The sequence below is a fragment of the Dromiciops gliroides genome, chromosome 3 (genome assembly GCF_019393635.1).
Source record: "Dromiciops gliroides isolate mDroGli1 chromosome 3, mDroGli1.pri, whole genome shotgun sequence".
NCBI lineage: Eukaryota > Metazoa > Chordata > Mammalia > Microbiotheria > Microbiotheriidae > Dromiciops > Dromiciops gliroides.
Window position 1 is genome coordinate 483,015,234 of NC_057863.1, and position 19,446 is coordinate 483,034,679.

A 19,446-nucleotide genomic window follows, 5' to 3' on the forward strand; every position below is an offset into this window, starting at 1 on the left:
CAACTCAAGATATCTTTGAGTGGTAGTGAACTAGTGACCTTTAATATAACCTATTCCTATATGGAACCCCAAATTGCAGCGACCCCCATGTTATTCCATTAACAGTGGGGTCTTTAAAAGAATAAATATCTTAAAAATATTTTGTCATTTTCAAACATAAAACAATTTCTATCCCCATCCCTTCTACAAATCTAGGTCACATTAATATGCAAACTAAATATATATAATGGTGTTTGTGTGACCTTTCGAACAGAAAATTCTATACAAAAAGTTCTTATACTATACTTAGTCTAACCTTTATTTTAAAAAATACATCTTTTTAAATACAGATATCTAAAATTAAATAAGAGTGATAAAAATGCAATATGTACCTGCAGGAAATCCCATTACATTGAATATTCTGTCCAGCTGGTCATGGTGATAAGGATTACTAGTTTTGATGTCCTCTTGTCGACAGTGAAATATTGGTTCTGAAGTTAGTAGCTCTGCAAATATACACCCTATAGCCCAAATATCTTTAAGGGGGAAAAAAGAGAAAAAAGAAAAAGAAAAGAAAAATAAAGTGGATCTTTCCAAAAGAAAATGCATTGTTGGGTTGGGTTTTTTTGGAGGGGCAAGTGGAGAAAGGGGAAGGATTATTTTTTTAAAGGAAAAGTGTATTCATTACAAAACAATTAACTTACGGACAATAAATAGCATGAAATTACATTAATTTTAAACTCCATAGTTTAAAACACCTAGTAGCCTTACTCTAAGTCTCAATCTAAATTTGGAATAGTTGAGTGAAGTTATTTATGCCAAAACCAAAATTATACCCATAAAACAGGTTTTAAGGCCCCTTACATTAGAAGTGATAACTGAAAATCAAACAAAATTCAAATTAAGCAATACTTTTTTGAAACAGACAGGCAGGGTACATTTGTGATAAAATAATTATGTAACCATTTTTGTCACCTTGCTAATTTGAAAAGTTCAATAATTGCTTTGTCATTAATCCTAATTAGTAAACTTCTATTGCCAGTAAGAAAAAGGCAACTTTCAACTTCAAATATTTATTGAAACAGTATTCCTGTTCTCAAATAGCATGTAGGACTTCAAAATGTTCCCTTGAGTTATGTTGTATCTCAATTTGTATGGAGCTTTTCAGTATCTGTAATTAGCTCAGTGAAAATGGCAACATAATCATTATTTGAAAAGGCTGGTCAAGGTGACTCCAAATTTCAGACTATATATTTATTTTCTTATTGCCTCATGTTTAAAATCTGCTTACCAGAGATATTCATTAATGAAAAAATTTTTGAAACACAAATAGAAAAAAAAAGATGGAATGACTTATTCTTTAAAAAAATAATGAAGATGACAAGTGATATGCAGCCCATTGTGCTCATAACAGATAAACAACAAGTTCAGAAAAACGGGGTTATTTTGGCCAGTATATGTACTAAACTTGATTAACTGTATTGTTACCCTCAGCAAAGTACAATTTAGAAGTGAATGAATTATCACCTGCCTGTCCTTGAAAGAAAACCTATCACTGATGCAAAAAAGTTATCTTTGATATGAACCTGGGTTTATATTTTCCAGTGATAAACGAATTTCTCAATTCTTGAATTTCATACCAAAGAGCCACCAAGCTCAGTAAATACTTTTAAATGAAAATGTCTTTAGTCAAAGTAATATGTTTTAAACATTTATCTCTAAACAATTTTTTCACACAGCATAAATTTAAAGATCCTCTCTAAGTCTGCCAACCATCTTTCTTTACTAAGAAATTGTCAGGTAACAATTTACATTGTAATTATATAACAAGTTGACCTACCATAGCCTTAAAGGATCAATTAAGAAAGCTACACAATGCTATAAAACATGGCTGAATAAAAGAAAAACAGATGGGGACTTTTTCACATTTTATTCACATAATTTTGCCCATTTTACTCTCCACTTAAAAGTTTCAGTAATTCCCAATCAATATACAAATCAAATTAAAATACTTCAATTATGGACTTTAAAATAATTCACATAGGGGCAGGTAGGTGGCGCAATGGATAGAGCACCGGCCCTGGATTCAGGAGGACCTGAGCTCAAATTCGATTTCAGACACTTGACATTTACTAGCTGTGTGACCCTGGACAAGTCACTTAATCCCAATTGCCTCACCAAAAAAACTAAAAATTAAAAAAAAAAAAATTCACATAGAGGCTTACCATACCTAATTGCTCTCATCTCACACTACCCTTCAGTCTATGCTATCAAACATGTATAAAAGGTTCCTATTTATGGCTTCTTATTCTTTCCTCCTTCCATCAATGTATCTTTTTTTTGAGCCTTACAATATTTATGGAATATCTTCTCCAATCTCATCTATCCCATCATGTCTATTATAAAGCCCTTCCAAAATGATGTGGTTAAATAATTGAAAGATTAAATTTGTTCTACTATTTGGCTCTGGAAAGCAGAACTAGGACCAACAAGTAGAAATTATAGAAAGAACAATTTGATTCAACATAATGAAAATTTTCCTGACAATTAGAACTGTCCAAAAAATGGGTGGGAGAGTGAATTCCCTAGTCCTGGTTGTCTTTAAATAGAGGCTGGCTTGAATGACCACTTGTTAGTAATGTTGTAGACCGGATTCATGCTTTAGAGGAGGCTGGACCAGATGACCTCTGAGGTTCCTTCCAACTCTTAGAGTCTAAAAACTATTTCACAAGAGTAATAGCTAAGTAGCAATTTTTAATTAGTTCTACTTACCAATAGCTTTGGTATAATGTCTTGCTCCAAGAAGGAGCTCTGGAGCTCGGTACCAGAATGTTACAACTACTGGATCCAAATCTGCTAAAGGCTTCAAAGGTGAATTAAATAATCGTGCAAAGCCCATATCAGCTGTGAAATTCAAAACAAAAAAATTCCCTTTAATATTAAGAAAATAGATTTTTGCAAGTTTTACTGATTGTGCTATACTTCCTTAACATTTCATAGTGCTTGTGTAAAAGAATAACAGTTTGAAGTAATAAAACTTTTATTTCTTAATAAGGTTCTTTATACAACCAACTTCTATTATCTGTATACCTTGAGTGCTATTCACTGTCATCCAGATCTTGAATTAGATTAGGTCCATGGTCCTGCCCTCTTTGGTAAATAGGACCTTATTCTCATAGAGAGGCTTCCATCTGTTATGCCAACATAAGAGCAGAGAGCTATGATCCTAAGGCTGTGGTGCTACTGAAGACACTGCCTGTGACAACTGTGAGGAAGTGGAATATAGCTCTGACAAAGATAGATGAATTTACCTGCTACTTTAAATTATCTGTGCCTATTTTACTGCCATGGATAATTGAGAGGCAAGAGTGTCTTGATGTCATCACTGATGCTTCTTCAATGGACTTATGCTAGATGTAAATGACTAAATCACAGAATTTTAAAGGGTTTGCAAAGACCATCCAGTTCAACGCCATAATTTTACAGATAAAACTGAAGACCAGAGTGGTTAAATGACTGTTCCAAAAATCATTACACAGCCATTTACAACAGATTTGAAATACAGTTTATGTGTATGAAGTGAATCTATATATAAAGAGATCTATCTTTCTATTTATAACTTTTCTACATCATCTATTCACTAGTTTCAAGCTTAATCCAATATTTCTTCTTTAAAATTGGAGAACTATTAATTAAGGTTAGCTTCTCTCCTAATGGAGCTGTTCAACAAAGTAAACATTGTCCTACTGTACTTAAATTACTTGAATAAGAGAATACAGTAATCACTAATTTGGCAAAGGATAATTCTATATAGTTATATTTTCAAGAGAGAATTACAGTTCAAAGTAACACTTCCTCTCAAATGTGTCAATCTGCACACATGAGCTTTTCCACCCCATCCCAAACTCCCTGAAGAACTTTTACCTTAAGAAGTTTAATAATACTAAATTAGAGAATTTAAATATTTCATGTAAAATCTCTCCAAATCTCCCACTAAGGAGTACATGTAAAAGTACTGCTTGGCAGGTTCTCTCCAATTTCTTAAGCTTTGTTAGAAGCTTACATTTGAACTTTATCAAATTTGATAGATTCTTCTCCTTTAATGTTCAGTTATCTATAAGGTCTAAATAGATGCTTAGTGGCCTGTTCTCCAGAAGATGTGAGAGTTACTATGAAAGACATTTAATCAAAAATGTTCAGTCTAACTCATAAAAATTTAGATTGTGTAGCCAGAATGTATGCAGTTGACATAAAACTATCAAGTGAAAAAAAAAATGTCAAGGATTCATAAAGGGGAAAGAGAGGGTAAAAGGCATGAGGAGCTCACACTTTGGAACAGCAGAACTTGTCAGCTGATTACCTGATACAGTACTCTGCAAACCAAATTAAATATTAAGTCTGTTACACAGGTCTACTAGCCTTCCTATTTTAAATTAAATATAACTTTCTGAAAACATTTCATCATTTCCTAGTACAAAAGCACAAAATAGCTTAAATATGTATGACTAACATGACTAGGGAAATGACAGTGAAAAAAATGAGAGAAATGACATACATGTTCTTTCCTTAGAGGCTTAGATCATTAAGAAATATGGAGAATTATTATTTAATTTTTAATTCAATAATGCTATTCAAGAACACAGTCCCCACAGCATAGAATGCTTGTGTTATTTATTTGTTTTCAAAAAGACAAACACAACAGTATTTCTTTTAAAAGATAGACTGTTTTAGAACTTCCTTTTTCAAGCTATCAGGCACAAATGACCGGTTAAGACTTTTATCAAGAAACTGTAGCTTTTAATCTATCCTGAGTCTCCAGAGAAATAAGTGTATTTCTAATTCTGTTGCCCTGGATGAATAGAACTGGTGGGTCTTGGAATGTGTTTTGCTCCATCACAGAACACATAATGAGAGCTACATCAGTACAGTATCTACATTAAATAACCTCTAAAGTATCTACATTAAATAACCTCTAAAGTCTCCAGGCCTATCTGGTACCTTTCCTGAATATGAAAAATTCTTTGATTGAAATAAATGTTCTTTAAAAAATATTCCCATCATATAAATAAATGCATATCATTACAAAAAAAATTTTTAAGTAACCTCTAAAAGTTTGTAGTGCTGTGACTTGACAAAGATATAACATACCAATTTTTACTCTTCCTCGCTCAGGACCTTCACCCATAACTAAAATATTAGCAGGTTTCTGTGGAAATAAAATATTTGTATGTTTTTAAGTAGACAACATGCCAGTACAAATAAAAATCCACATGAAAATTTTAAAATACTAATTATTTTTAAGCTGTCAACTGAATTCAGATCACAAAAAAAGAGTTTATTGTGGATAAACACACACACATATATACATATATGTTTGTATGTATGTGTATATATGTATATGTGTGAATTATATACATGTATATGATTATTGAAATATACTCTTTCCTTTTCCATAAGTAAAGCTAAGACATTTCTGAATTTCTTAAATGGCTACCATGTGACAAAGCCCTGTGCTAGATGCCGGGGATAACAAAGACAAAAACAAAATGGTCCTTGCCTTCAAGGGCCTTATAGATGAATGTATCATTTTGTTCTAAGACTTTTAGTGAAATGAAAACATCCTGTATGATTTACAGAAACCTTTCAAATATGTCTCAATATGAAGTAGCAATTAATTTCATGCAAATCTCCCAAGTAAACTGTAAACAATTGTGTGAAAAGAATGATTTTTGTTTCTTTTTTTTAAAAAAATCAAACTAGAATCTAAAAGTACAAACTAAGAAAACCATTCAATTTTAGAATTTTATTTTTAAAATCATTAATTTATCCTACAACTCTGAGTGATTTTTAAAAATGCTAATAATTCCCTAAAACAAATGAAAGTAGATATTACATTTACTAAAATATTTACCTCAGTCTACCCTGATAGGCTAATTCATTCAATATGGCTATAGTTTGCTAAATAGCACCACTGTACTAGAACACACACACACACACACACACACACACACACACACACACACACAAAGTGGGGGGAGGGAGACAGGGAGAAATAATCCTAAAAGTTACATTGAATATTTTTATTTCAATTGTGTTTACTCTAGGTATTAGGATCTTTTCCTAATCCTCTACTGTCCTAATAAACCCTCCATTCTTCAACTGCAAAAGAATCAATACCATACAAGACAACTAACATTCAGCTACAAAAAAATATCCCCAGCATCTAGCACAGGGTTCTATTTTCAATAGAGCTATTACTCTGTGTTTGCCATAAAGCTCAAGGTTAGAGAGTCATAGAATCATAGAATTTTAGGAACAGAAATGATAAAAGAAAATGTATTCTAAACATCTAATTGTAGAAATGAAGTGACTGAGACCAAGGTAATTGCCCCAGGAAATACAATAAATTACAAACAAAACTATGGTTAAACCTGATTCTTAACCTGATGCTGTTTCTTTTTTTTTCCCCCATAAAAGTATTTTATTATTTTCCAGTTACATGTAGAGATACTTTAACATTTGTTTTTATAAGATTTCTAGTTTCAATTTTTCTCCCTCCCGCCCCAAGACAGCAAGCAATCTGATATGTTATATATGTACAATCACATTAAACATATTTCTGCATTAGTCATGCTGTGAAAGATCAGAGCAAAAAGGAAAAACCTCAAAAAATTAAAACAAAAATAGTATGGTTCAATCTGCATCTGGATTCCACAGTTTTTTGATTTTGTTTTTGTTTTTTTCTGGATTTGGAGAACATTTTCCATTATGAGTCCTTTGGAACTATCTTGGACCAGTGTATTGCTGAGAAGAGTCAAGTCTATCACAGTTGATCAACACACAATGTTGTTGATACTGTGTACAATGTTCTCTTGGTTCTGCTCACTTCACTCAGCATCAGGTCATGTAAGTCCTTCCAAGTTTCTCTAAAATCCAACTGCACATCATTTCTTGCAGCACAGTAGTATTCCATTACATTCATATACCACAACTTGTTCAGCCATTCCACAATTGATGGGCATCCCCTCAATTTCCAATTCCTTGCCACCACAAAAAGAGCAGCTATAAATATTTTTGTACATGTGAGTCCTTTTCCCATTTTTATGATCTCTTTAGGAAAAAAGACCTATTAGTGGTATTGCTGGGTCAAAGGGTTAGCTTTATAGCCCTTTGGGCATAGTTTCAAATTGTTCTCCAGAATGGTTGGATCAGTTCACAGCTCCACCAACAAAGCATTAGCGTTCCAATTTTTCCACAGCTTCTCCAACATTTATTATTTTCCTTTCTTGTCATATTAGCCAATCTTATAGGTGTCAGGTGGTACCTCAGAATTGTTTTAATTTGCATTTCTCTAATCAATAGTGATTTAGAGCATTTTTTTTCTGATACCCTTTCTATAACATGCTTGAAAAAAGATTTTTTACTATTATATAATATATTGCATATGTTATGTATTTATTAGTGAATGTTAATGTGCTCACTTCTAATTTGTGTTTTCTTCAGGAAATTGATACCAGAACTTAACCAGTTTCTCAAATAGCATAAATACATACACTTCAAACTGTGATTGGGTTCGGTAATTGCCTTTTTAACTTTTAACAGGTATTCTTACCAACATTCCCCTTAAGGTTCATCCATCTGTGACCATAAACATCCAAAATTGCTTATATGTATACTTTAGTTTGTTGTAGACAGCATCTTGTGTAAGAGAGTAAGATCATGAGGTCATAGTTGGAAAGGTAAAAAGTATCTCATCTAATCCAACTCCCTAATGATGAAGCAACAAGTTATATCATCCTCTAAATATCTGATCTTGTTTGATAGTGTAAGCTAAGTACCTTTAGGCCCCCAGTTAGGCTAACTTGGATGGTAGATCACTTGAGAGTATTAGGTGCTGTAAGGTTTGAGAGGCAGAATGGCTTAATGGCCTACTGAACTGGAAGACATGAAGACCTACATTCAAATCCAGCCTTTGACTTTTATTAATTGGGTGACTCCATGAAAAGCGGTAAATCTTTCTGAGTTTCAATTTGTTCATCTGGAAGGATGGTTGGACTAGGTAGTTAAAAGGACCTTTCCAGCTTTAAAATCTTTGATATTATGATCCAATAAGTGACATACTACACAGTACTCTAGAGTAGAACAAGTCAATTCCATCCAGCTCAATAAACATTTACTAAGTATGCTGAGTTCAAGATAATAAAAATCAAAGTCACTATATTCTCAGGGAATTTACAATATAAAAGATGGAAATGGCATGTACACAAACAAGATAAGAAATTATGGGACAAAAGAAAAGCTCAAGATGAAGTGAACAGGAAAATCTGAACAGAACTTAAGGTTGAAGAGAAATCAGAGAAGGGTTTATGGAGGAGGTAGCACTTTAGTTGAGAGTTAAAAGAAAATAAAGAATTTAAAAGCCATACAGCTACTCTACATATCTCCATCTTTTCCATGAGAACAACTTGGGATACTTTAAACAAATTCTTTACTATATAAACACAAACTACACCTGCAGATGTCCCCTCCTTAAATTTTTTTAAAAAAGAAAAGATTAATCTAGCATAAACTGTTTTTACTAGAGCCATCCTAAGTCTTGATTTTTTTTTTTGGACTGCCCCAATCTTCCATCTGAATTTCTCAGGCTTATTTATTAGCTTAGGGTGGAAGGCCCCTCACTAAAGCCTGATATACTTTTGAAGGGGAGGGGGTTCTCCCTAAAAGGTAGGACCTATTTGTACATGAAGTAAAGAGGTTAAGAGAAGAAGCCATAAATCCAGTCAACCAAATTCATCTCTGAAAAATTTCACTTCTTCACTTATTGTCTATGAATATTAGGGAGCTGCCTATAAAGGAAAATCACCTTTGTAACTTCAAGTATGCAGAACTTCCCAATTCAGTCACCTAAAAAGAGATAGAGGTCAGTCTCCAACTAGTCCCTCTAATTGGTTCAGCTGACTTGTAAGAGCAAAATCCTTTAAAGCTCTCCAGCCATGGAACTTGGCAGCTGACAATTAGCCCCTATGCTAATGATTCATTAACTTGCTGTTTAAATTTCTCCTACAAAAAGCCAAATTTATTGAGGGTGAAAGCCAACCCTCTCATGCCTCCATTAAAAGGCCCAAGGATGGTGACAGGATCAGAGAGAAGGGGACATATTCTAGAGATGTTCCAGAAGCAAAATGGACAGGCTTTGGCAACAGCTTGAATTCAGGGGAGGGCAGGATGAGAAATAGTGAGAAGTCCAGGATGCCTCTTAGGTTCTAAGCTTGGGGGACTAGGAGGATTGTGTTGCCCTCAACAGTAGTAGGGAAGTTTGGATGAGGGGAAGGTTTGAAATGGAAAACCACATGAAGAATGCATTTGTCTGGGTCATAAATCAGTAATTTGCTATATTTTGCTTGTGACATTTTTGTTTGCAAACTAAAATTTAGGTGGTATGTTTTCTCATATATATATATATATATCCTCTGACACATTATTAGCTTTTGTTTTCAACTAAGAGTTTGGTTCTTATCACATAAAAGAAACAAAGAAACAAAAAAAAGTTGTTAAAAAAAAAATAACTTGCACAGAGTGGCAATGTGATATGATGCAAAGGATACCAGATGTGAAGTCAAGAGGACAGGGTTCAAATCCTAGCTCTTTGCTTTTGGGAAAGTCATCTTATCTCTTTGAACCTCAGCTTCCCCTTCTGTAAAAGGAGAAGTCCAAGCTTAAAACCCAAAATATGTAGAATATTATAATCAATATTCCCTCTTATTTTTGGTAACACTGTGAACAGATGAACAGCTCAATGAGCCAATGACTATGTTTGCTATATAGAAAGCAAACTAGAAAGAAAATTAGACTCAATACATCCCCTCTAATTTTCTGTAATGTGAACAGCTGACTAAATTCAGCGAGCCAACTGTGCTAGCTATATACAAAGCAAACCAGAAAGACTGAACAAGGGTGAACAGAATTTAGTTAGTGAATTGAAGGGAGAGGTTAACTCTACTATAGTGCCTTGCACAAAGCAGGCAATTAATAAATGTTTATTGAATTGAATATAGGAATCCATCCAGGACTGGTCTATCAGAGAATATATTAAGTTCTAAGTTTAGTATCACAAGAATCAATAGCAAGCACTTATTTAGTGGGCTACTTGTTGTCCCCTCTCGGAATCACCTTCTACCTATTTTGTATATACCTATATATGTATAAATTATTTCCCCTGTATCTAGTAAGCTTTCTGGAGTACTGGGATTGTTTTCATTTTTGTCTTTGGACTTCACCATATTGAATGTCCATATCCAAGGCACAATGTTAGGCTAGGCACTGGGAATACAAATCCCTACCTTTTTACCTCGCCTCACTTCACCTTCACCTTTTGGGGAGCCAGGGCTATAATCAGAGGAGTTTGGCAGTCAACAGAGCTCACCTTTCCCTCCCATGCACTCACTAAACTGTTTACCTTTTTTCAGGCTTTCCAGTTTGCTTTGTGTATAGCAAGCACAGTTGTTTAGTTCACTGAACCTAATCATTCTCATTATTGAAAATTAGAGGGAATATTGATCCTAACATTCTACATATTCTGGGTTTTAATAGGACAAAGCTAAATATGAACGATTCCATAGAATTACAGGGTTTCAAAATTGCAAAAGATCTCAATGGCCATTTTTATGTTACCTACACATGAAAAACAATCCCCACTCTAACATAACTGACAAGTGGTCAGCCAGCCTCTGCACAAAGGACACCAATGAAGTGGAACACATTACATCTTGAGGCATCCCATTCCACTTTTAATTATTAAGAAGCTGTCTCAAAATCAATAATAAATGTATATCTTTGCAGCTTCCACCTGAGAGGGTCTGAGTCTTTTCCTAATAGTCTTTTCACTGATACTCATATGCTCTCCTCTGCATATTCTCTAGCTCACCAAAGTCATTCCTAAAACTGTGGCTCCCAGAAATGAACACACTGTTCTCGATGTAATCTTACTAAAAAATAACCTGACAGCAGGATTAACTCCATTTATTCGTGGAAGCTATGACTCTCAGTGTAGCTCAAGATGGCATTACCTGACCTGACTGTCACATCATCCTGACTTAATATTGAACTTGTAGTCCACTAATATCTACCTCAAGGTATTTTACAAAGTGTTGTTGAGCCACGTTAGCTACATCCTGACTTTTGAAATTGTTTTTTTGACCATGTTAGGTTATATCCTAAAGGTGAAGGTGGGTTAACACCCAAAATACCTAAGTCAAATGTAAGGCATTGTCTTTAATCTATTTCATCTTTTTCAACTAGTGCAAAGTTCTAGATAAGGGCTTTTTAAATCCTGTCTCCATAATTTATCACCCAACTTTCTGAACTTAATCAAGATGCAATCCGTGCTTTTATCCAAGTCATTGATAAAAATATTAAACAGCTCAGGGTTAAACACAGATCTCCAGAGCACTCCCTTGGAGATGACCTGCGGGGCGGCTAGGTGGCACAGTGGATAGAGCACCGGCCCTGGAGTCAGGAGTACCTGAGTTCAAATCCGGCCTCAGACACTTAACACTTACTAGCTGTGTGACCCTGGGCAAGTCACTTAACCCCAATTGCCTCACAAAAAAACAAAACAAAAAAACAAACAAAAAAAAGAGATGACCTGCCAACTTGATAACTACAATCACTACCCCCAGTCTGACCGTTCAACTCATCCCAGATCTCTTAATGGCCAAAGCTAATGGCCTTTTCTCAATCTTCATTCTTCCTAAACTCTTTGAAACTATGTGACACCCTCTTCTTGACATTCTCTTCTCTCTAGGCTTCTAGGACACTACTCTCTCCTCCTGGTTCTCCTACATAACTGAGCCCTCTTTTGACACTGTCAACTAGTTCATGCCAGCTAACCATGGATGTCCCCTATGAGACCGCTCTGGGCCCTTTTCTCTTTTCCTTCTATACTATACCACTTGATGACTTCATCAGCACCCAGTGATTCAATTATCATCTCTATGCTGATGATTCTCAGTCCTCCTTATCCAGCCCATACATACATACATATACACACACACACACACACACACACACACACACATTTGTATAGATGGGCCCCTTTCCTTTTTTTTTAACCTCCTTGAGTGGGGTATGCCCTAGTAACAGCATTGCTAAGTCAAAAGGTATGCACAATTTTATAGCCCTTGGGGCATAGTTCTAAATTGTTCTCCAGAATGGTTGGACCAGTTCACAGCTCCACCAAAAAGTGCATTAGCATACCTGTTTTCTCATACCTCCTCCATTATTTGTCATTTTCCTTTTCTGTCACATTAGTCAAGATGATAGATGTGAAGTGGTACCTCACAGTTGTTTTCATTTTCATTTCTCTAATTACTGGTGATTTTGAGCATTTTTACATGACTACTGATATTTTATTTCTTCCTCTGACAACTGCCTATTCATATCTTTTGATGTTTTATCAATTGGTGAATAGATCCTATTGAGGTGTGTGTGTGTGTGTGTGTGTGTGTGTGTGTGTGTGTGTGCGCGCGCGCACGCAATAGATACTTTCCCACAGAGTCAGGATAATTTTTCTAGCAAAATAAAAGAAAGATATTAAGCCTATAATTACATAGAAAACCCTAGTACAGAAAAACTATTTTTTAAATATGAATGGGAGTTGGGGGTGGGGGGGTGGGAATTCTATAGAACAGTTTGAAAAACCTTGCTCTAAATATTTACATTACCCTACATGTGACTTGACTTCTCCAGACTGTCTAAAAAAAGGAGTGACACAGGACCAGTCAGTAAACAAGCATTTAATAAGCACTTTCTATGTGCCAGGCACTGTGCGAAGGACTGAGTACGCAAAGAAAAGCAAAACATAGTCTCTGACCTAAGGCCATGATAGATTATATCCTAAAGGTGACTGAGGACAAACACCCAAAATACAAGCTTATGCCTGGCCACTGTTTATGTGAAAATGACATATTCAGGACCTGAAAACAAGCCCCCAAATTTAGGAACCAAACTGAAAGGAGAAAGAAAGTTATATATTGCTGCAAAGTTCTGTTTCCAAATCTTAAAATCTGGGTCATAAGAAGGCTCTTTCAGCCTCTGAAAAGGTTCAAAGGAGTAGAGCAAATCTGGATTATTCAACCCAATTCAATAAACATTTATTAAGTTCCCACTATATGCCAGGCACTTTGCTAAACACTGGGAAAAGGGGGCAGGGGAATCCTTGCCTTCAAGGAGTTTACATTCTAACAGAGGCAAGAGCATGTACGTAAAAACCAAACAATATATAAAGTAAATACAACATATTTTGTGGGGTTTTTTTCCCCTTGGGTGATGGGGGCAGTATTAACTGCTGATTGGGTAGGATCATGAAAAGCTTCATGTAGGAGGTTGTACTTGTACTGATTTTTTAAAGAAATTAATAATTATAAGAGGATGAAAGTAGAAGTACAGTCCAGGCCAAGGAGATGGTCCATACAAAAGCATGGAGACAATATTGTCATGTACGAGAAACAGCCAGTAGGACAGAATGACTGGGCTATAATGTGTGAAAGAAAAAATTGTTTACTGCCAAACGCCTGTAAATGTCAACAAGAAAAATTTGTATTTGTTCCTGGAAGTAATAGTAGGGAGCCAATGGGACTTTTTGAACAAGGATGTTAGATAGTCAGACCTGTATTTCTGAAGGATGGACTGCAGAGGGGAGAGTTTTGAGACTGGAAGACTTTTCACAAGGCTATTACAATAGTCTAAATAAGCGGTTCCCAAAGTGTGGCCTAGAGACACTTTTATGTCCCTGAGATCCTTTCAGGAATCCACATTAAGACCTTTAATTCTAAATATCAATAAATATTTACATGAAAAATTCTTCAGAAGGTTCTAATAATTATTAAAAATTATAAAAAGGATATTTAGACCAAAAAGTTTGAGAACCACTGATCTAGGTGAAAAAGGAATAAATATAGGCATACCTTGGGGATACTGCAAGTTTGGATCCAGACCACCACAATAAAGAAAATATTGCAATAAGGTGATTCACACACGTTTTTTGGTTTTCCAGTGTGAATAAAATTTATGTTTATTAAGTGTACAATAGTATTATGCTCAAAAATTGCTAACTAACATCTGAGCCTTTAACAAGTCATCATCTTTTTTGCTGGTGGAGAGTCTTGATGTTAATGGCTGCTGAGTGCTCAAGATGGTGATTGCTAAAGTTTGGGGTGGCTGTAGCAATTTCTTAAAATAAGAAAACAATGAAGTATGCCACATCAATTGACTCTTCCCTTCACTTAAATACTTAGAGGCCATGTATGGGTTATTAACTGACCTAATTTCAACACTGTTATGTCTCAGGGATATGGAGGCCCAAGGAGAAGGAGAGACATGGGGGAACAGTCAATTAGTGGAGCACTCAACACACATACAATATTTATCGATTAAGTTTGCCTTTCCTTATGGCACAGTTCCTGGTGTCCTAAAACAATGGCAATAGTAACATCAAAGATCACTGATCACAGATCACCACAAGAGATATAACGATAATGAAAAGGTTTGAAATATTGCAAGAATTACCAAAACATGATACACAGGTACAATGTGAGCACATGTTGACCCCAATAGACTTGCTCAATGGAGGGCTGCCACAAACCTTCAATTTGTTTCTTTTTTTTTTAATAATAAACATTTTAATTTATATTTTGAGTTCCAATTTTTATCCCTCCTTCCCTCCTCTCCTCCCTTCCCAAGGCGGTAAGCAATCACATATGGGTTATAAGTGTACAATTATGTAAAATATTACCATATTAGTAATTTTGTATAAGAAAATTTGAATAAGAGAAAAAAGAAAAGGAAGTGAAAATAGCATGCTTCAGTCTGTGTTCAATCAATATCAGTTCTTTCTTTGGAAGTGGATAGTATGTTTCATCAATAGTTCTTTGGGACTCTCTTGGATCATCATATTGTTGAGAATAGTAAAGTCATTGACAGTTCTTCATCCAATAATATTGCTGCCTCTACACAATGTTCTCTTGGTTCTGCTCACTTCACTATACATCAGTTCATACAAGTCTTTTCAGGCCTTTCTGAAATCATCCTGCTTGTAATCTTACAGTACAATAATATTCGATCACCATCATATACCACAGCTTGTTTAGCCATTCCCCAAGTGGTGGGCATTCCTTTGATTTCCAATTCTTAGCCACCACAAAAAGAGCTGCAATAAATATTTTTGTACAAATACAAACCTTCAATTTGTAAAACAAAACAAAACAATAGTACCATGAATGCAAGGCTGGTTCAACATTGGGAAAACTATCAACATAATTGACTACATTGATAACAAAACTAACTGAAATCATATGATTATCTCAACAGATGCAGAGAAAGCTTTTGACAAAACACAGCACCCAGTTCTATTAAAAACACTAAAGAATACAGGAATAAATGGAGCTTTCCTTAAAATGATAATCAGTATCTATCTAAACCATCAGCAAGCATCATATGTAATGGGGATAAGTTAGAAGTGTCCCCAGTAAGATCAAGGTGAAACAAGGATGTCCCTTATCACCACTACCATTCAATTTTTTACTAGAAACGTCAGCTTGAGCAATGAGACGAAAAATAAATGGGAGGAATTAGAATAGGCAAGGAAGAAACAAAACTATCACTCTTTACAGATGATAAAATGGTATACTTAGACAATCTAAAAGAATCAACTAAAAAAACTACTTGAAACAATTAAAGTTGCAGGATATAAAATAAACCCACATAAATCATCAACATTTCTATATGTGACCAAAAAAGTCAAGCAGCAAGAGGTAGAAAGAAAAATTCCATTTAAAATAACTGTAGCCAATATAAAATATTTGGGAGTCTACTTGCCAAGGCAAATCCAGGACCTCTATGAACACAATTACAAAACACTTTTCACACAAATAAAGTCATATCTAAACAAATGGAAAAATATCAATTGCTTATGGATAGGCTGAGCTTACACAATAAATTAATTCACTTATGCAGTGTCATCGCAATCTAATTACCAAAAAAGTTTTTTATAGATCTAGGAAAAAGAATAACAACATTCATCTGGAAAAACAAAAGATCAAGAATATCAAGGGAATTAATTTTTTTTTAATGTAAAGGAAGGTGACCTAGTCCTACCAGATCTAAAACTCTATTATAAAGTGGCAAGGATCAAAACCATGTGGTACTGGCAAAGAAATAAGAGTGATGGATCAATGGAATAGGTTGGGCACACAACACACAGAAGCAAATGAATATAGCAATCTACTGTTTGATAAACCCAAAGACTCCAGCTTCTGAGATAAGTACTCAATATCTGACAAAAACTGCTGGGAAAACTGGAAAATAATATGGCAGAAACTAAGTATGCACTAACATCTTATACCATAAACCAAAGGCAGTCAAAACGGGTACATGATTTAGACATAAAAGGTGATACCATAGGCAAATTAGAGAAGGAATAGTTTACCTGTTAGATCTATGAGGAGGGAAAAAATTCACAGCCAAAAATGAGATAGGGAACATTATGAAATGCAAAATGGATCGTTTTGATTATATTAAATCAAAACGGTTTTGCACAAACTAAACTAATGCAAACAAGATTAGAAGGAAAGCTGAAAGCTGGGAAACAATTTTTATGGCCAGTGTTTCTGATAAAGGCCTTATTTCTCAAATAAATAGAGAACTGAATCAAATATGTAAGAATACAAGTCATTCCCCAATTGATAAATGGTCAAAGGATATGAACAGTTTTCAGATGAAGAAACTAAAGCTATCTATAGCCATATAAAAAAAATCAATCATTATTGATTAGAGAAATGCAAATTAAAAGAACTCTGAGGTATACCACATCACGCCTAACAGATTGACTAATATGACAAAAAAGGAAAATGATAAATGTTGGACAAGATGTAGGAAATGGGAATACTAGTGCATTGTTCGTGGAGCTGTGAACTGATCCAACCATTCTGGAGAGTGATTTGGAACAATGCCCAAAAGGCTATAAAACTGTGCATACCCTTTGACCTAGCAATCCCAAAGAGATCATTAAAAAAGGGGAAAAGGGACTCACATGTACAAAAAATATCTATGTTGCTCTTTTTGTGGTGGCAAAGAACTAGAAATTGAGGGGATGCCCATCAATTGGGGAATGGCTGAACAAGTTGTGGTATATGAATGTAATGGAATACTATTGTGCTGAAAAAAAAATGATGAGCAGGCAGATTTCAGGAAAACCTGGAAAGACTTACATGAATTGATGCTGAGTGAAGTGAGCAGAACCAGGCAAACATTGTACACAATAACAACAATGTGCGACAATTAACTGTGACAGACTTAGCTCTTCTCAGCAATATAATGATCCAAGACAATTCCAAAAGACTCATGATGGAAAATGCTCTCCACATCCAGAAAAAGAACTATGGTGTGTGAATGCAGATTGAAGCATTCTATTTTCACTTTTTTTGTTGGGTGGTATTTTTTTTTTGGTTTGTTTCTTCTTTCCTGTGGTTTTTCCCTTTTGTTCTGATTCTTCTCTCACAACATGACTAATGTGGAAATTTAACATGATTGTAATGTATAACCATATCAGATTGCTTGCTGGCTTTGGGAGGGGGAGGGAGAAAAATTTGGAACTCAAAATCTTACAAAAATGAATGCTGAGGGGGCAGCTAGGTGGCACAGTGGATAAAGCACCAACCCTGGATTCAGGAGTACCTGAGTTCAAATCCAGCCTCAGACACTTGACACTTACTAGCTGTGTGACCCTGGGCAAGTCACTTAACCCCCATTGCCCCACCCCCACCCCCCAAAAATGCTGAAAACTATCTTTACACATAATTGGAAAAAATAAAATGCTATTTTAAAAAATATAGTATGCACAAAGTGCAATGAAGTAACACATAATAAAACAAGGTATGCCTGTATAAGAGAAAATGTAGAGACAGAATCACAGAGCTTTGGCAAATAATAAGATATAGGGAACAAGGGAGAAAAAGAAATCAAACAGGGCTCCAATAATGCAAACTTTGGTGACTGGAAGAACACAAATAAGGAGAGGGTGCTATTTCTAAGGTCATCTACTAAGGAGGGGAGAAGGCCTGGTAACCAGTGGCTCCTTTGCCCCCACCCTATGCCTATCCCCTCCAGTGTAAGCAGAGAGCAGAGCTCATGTTGAAACTGAGAAGAAGCTGCCCTGCCATTTGAGAGATCTGTGGCATCATGTGTCAGGTTTCTTCTACTAGGAGTAGCATAGAGAGGTTCCACAAACTTCTTTTTAAATCAAGGAGTGTGTTAAAGGCATGAGGAAGAGAGAGGCAGAGAGGTGTCAGCATACAGCTGGAAAGGGAAAGAAGTAGGAAGAGGATTGGGGGGAAAGATATCTTCAAAGTACCTGCTCAGTTGAGCACAATGTGGAGAGAAAAATAATAAGATTTCACAATAGAGTGGATATGTGGAATGAAAGTAATAACTCAAAGATGAACCAAGGACAAGAATCTGGCTAACTTGAAGTACGATAACACCCTTGATAGTAATAGAGAAGTTTGGAAGAAGATTTGAAAGGGACGATGAGTTACGTTTCGGACAAGTAAAGTTTTGAGATGCCTATAAGGAACAGTTCAAAATATCCAACAGGTAGTTGGTGATAGGAGACTGGAACTCAAGAGATGAGGGCTGGATATACAGATCTGGGGTAATAACTGAAACCTTGGGAGCTAATGAGGTCAGTGAATGAGGAAAATGTAAAGAGAAAATTATTTAGGCAAAGAAGACTGAACCAGGAGAGATCATCCAGAGAAAGTGGTCAACAGTGTCAACTGCTATAAAGATTGGGCATATAAAGAATGATGTAGCCTGAGCAAAGGGCATTAGATTTGGTGATTAATTTTAGCTGAATAATGATGTTGCAAGTCAAATTGTAAGGTGTTGAGAAGTTGAGGCAACAAATATAAAAGATTTTCTTTTTGCTCTTGTATAAATGTGGCTATGAACAGGATAATAACTTGAGGGGATAGTAGACCTGAACACATTTATAGAGAGCAGAGAAGAAGCCACTGGACAAGAAAAAAACTTGACAACTGCAGAGATATGAGATGACTGTGACTGGAGGACTTTTTTGGAGGAGATGTCCTTGTTTAGGAGAAGAATCACTTTTTCATGAGTCAGAAATAAATTTATGAAATACTTGGAAGTCTACCAACTACAATACATAGGAAACACAATAACTATAAAACACTCCTTACAGAAATATGGACTTAAATAATTGGAGAAATATTCATTGCTCATGAGTAGGCTGAGACAACACAATAAAAAATGACAAAATTACCTGAACAAATTTACTTATTCAGTGCCGTAACAATCAAACTACCAAAATACATTAGTTAAAAAAAAAGAAAGAAAAAAGAAATTTATCTGAAAGAAAAAAAAATCAAGAATCACAAAGAAATTAATGTA

General features: G+C 35.1%; 1 protein-coding gene across 3 annotated transcripts in view; it reads right to left on the reverse strand.

Moving 5' to 3' along the window:
- The window catches only part of CDK8 (cyclin dependent kinase 8), a 140,579-nt gene that overhangs the window by 14,612 nt on the left and 106,521 nt on the right, over positions 1-19,446 (reverse strand). For all 3 annotated transcript variants that reach the window (XM_043997386.1, XM_043997388.1, XM_043997387.1), the window contains exons 5-7: positions 5,128-5,185; positions 2,752-2,883; positions 372-515 (exon numbers count right to left, since the gene is read on the reverse strand). In XM_043997386.1, coding sequence (XP_043853321.1) covers positions 372-515; positions 2,752-2,883; positions 5,128-5,185 — 334 coding nt within the window. The remainder of the gene's footprint in view (positions 1-371; positions 516-2,751; positions 2,884-5,127; positions 5,186-19,446) is intronic.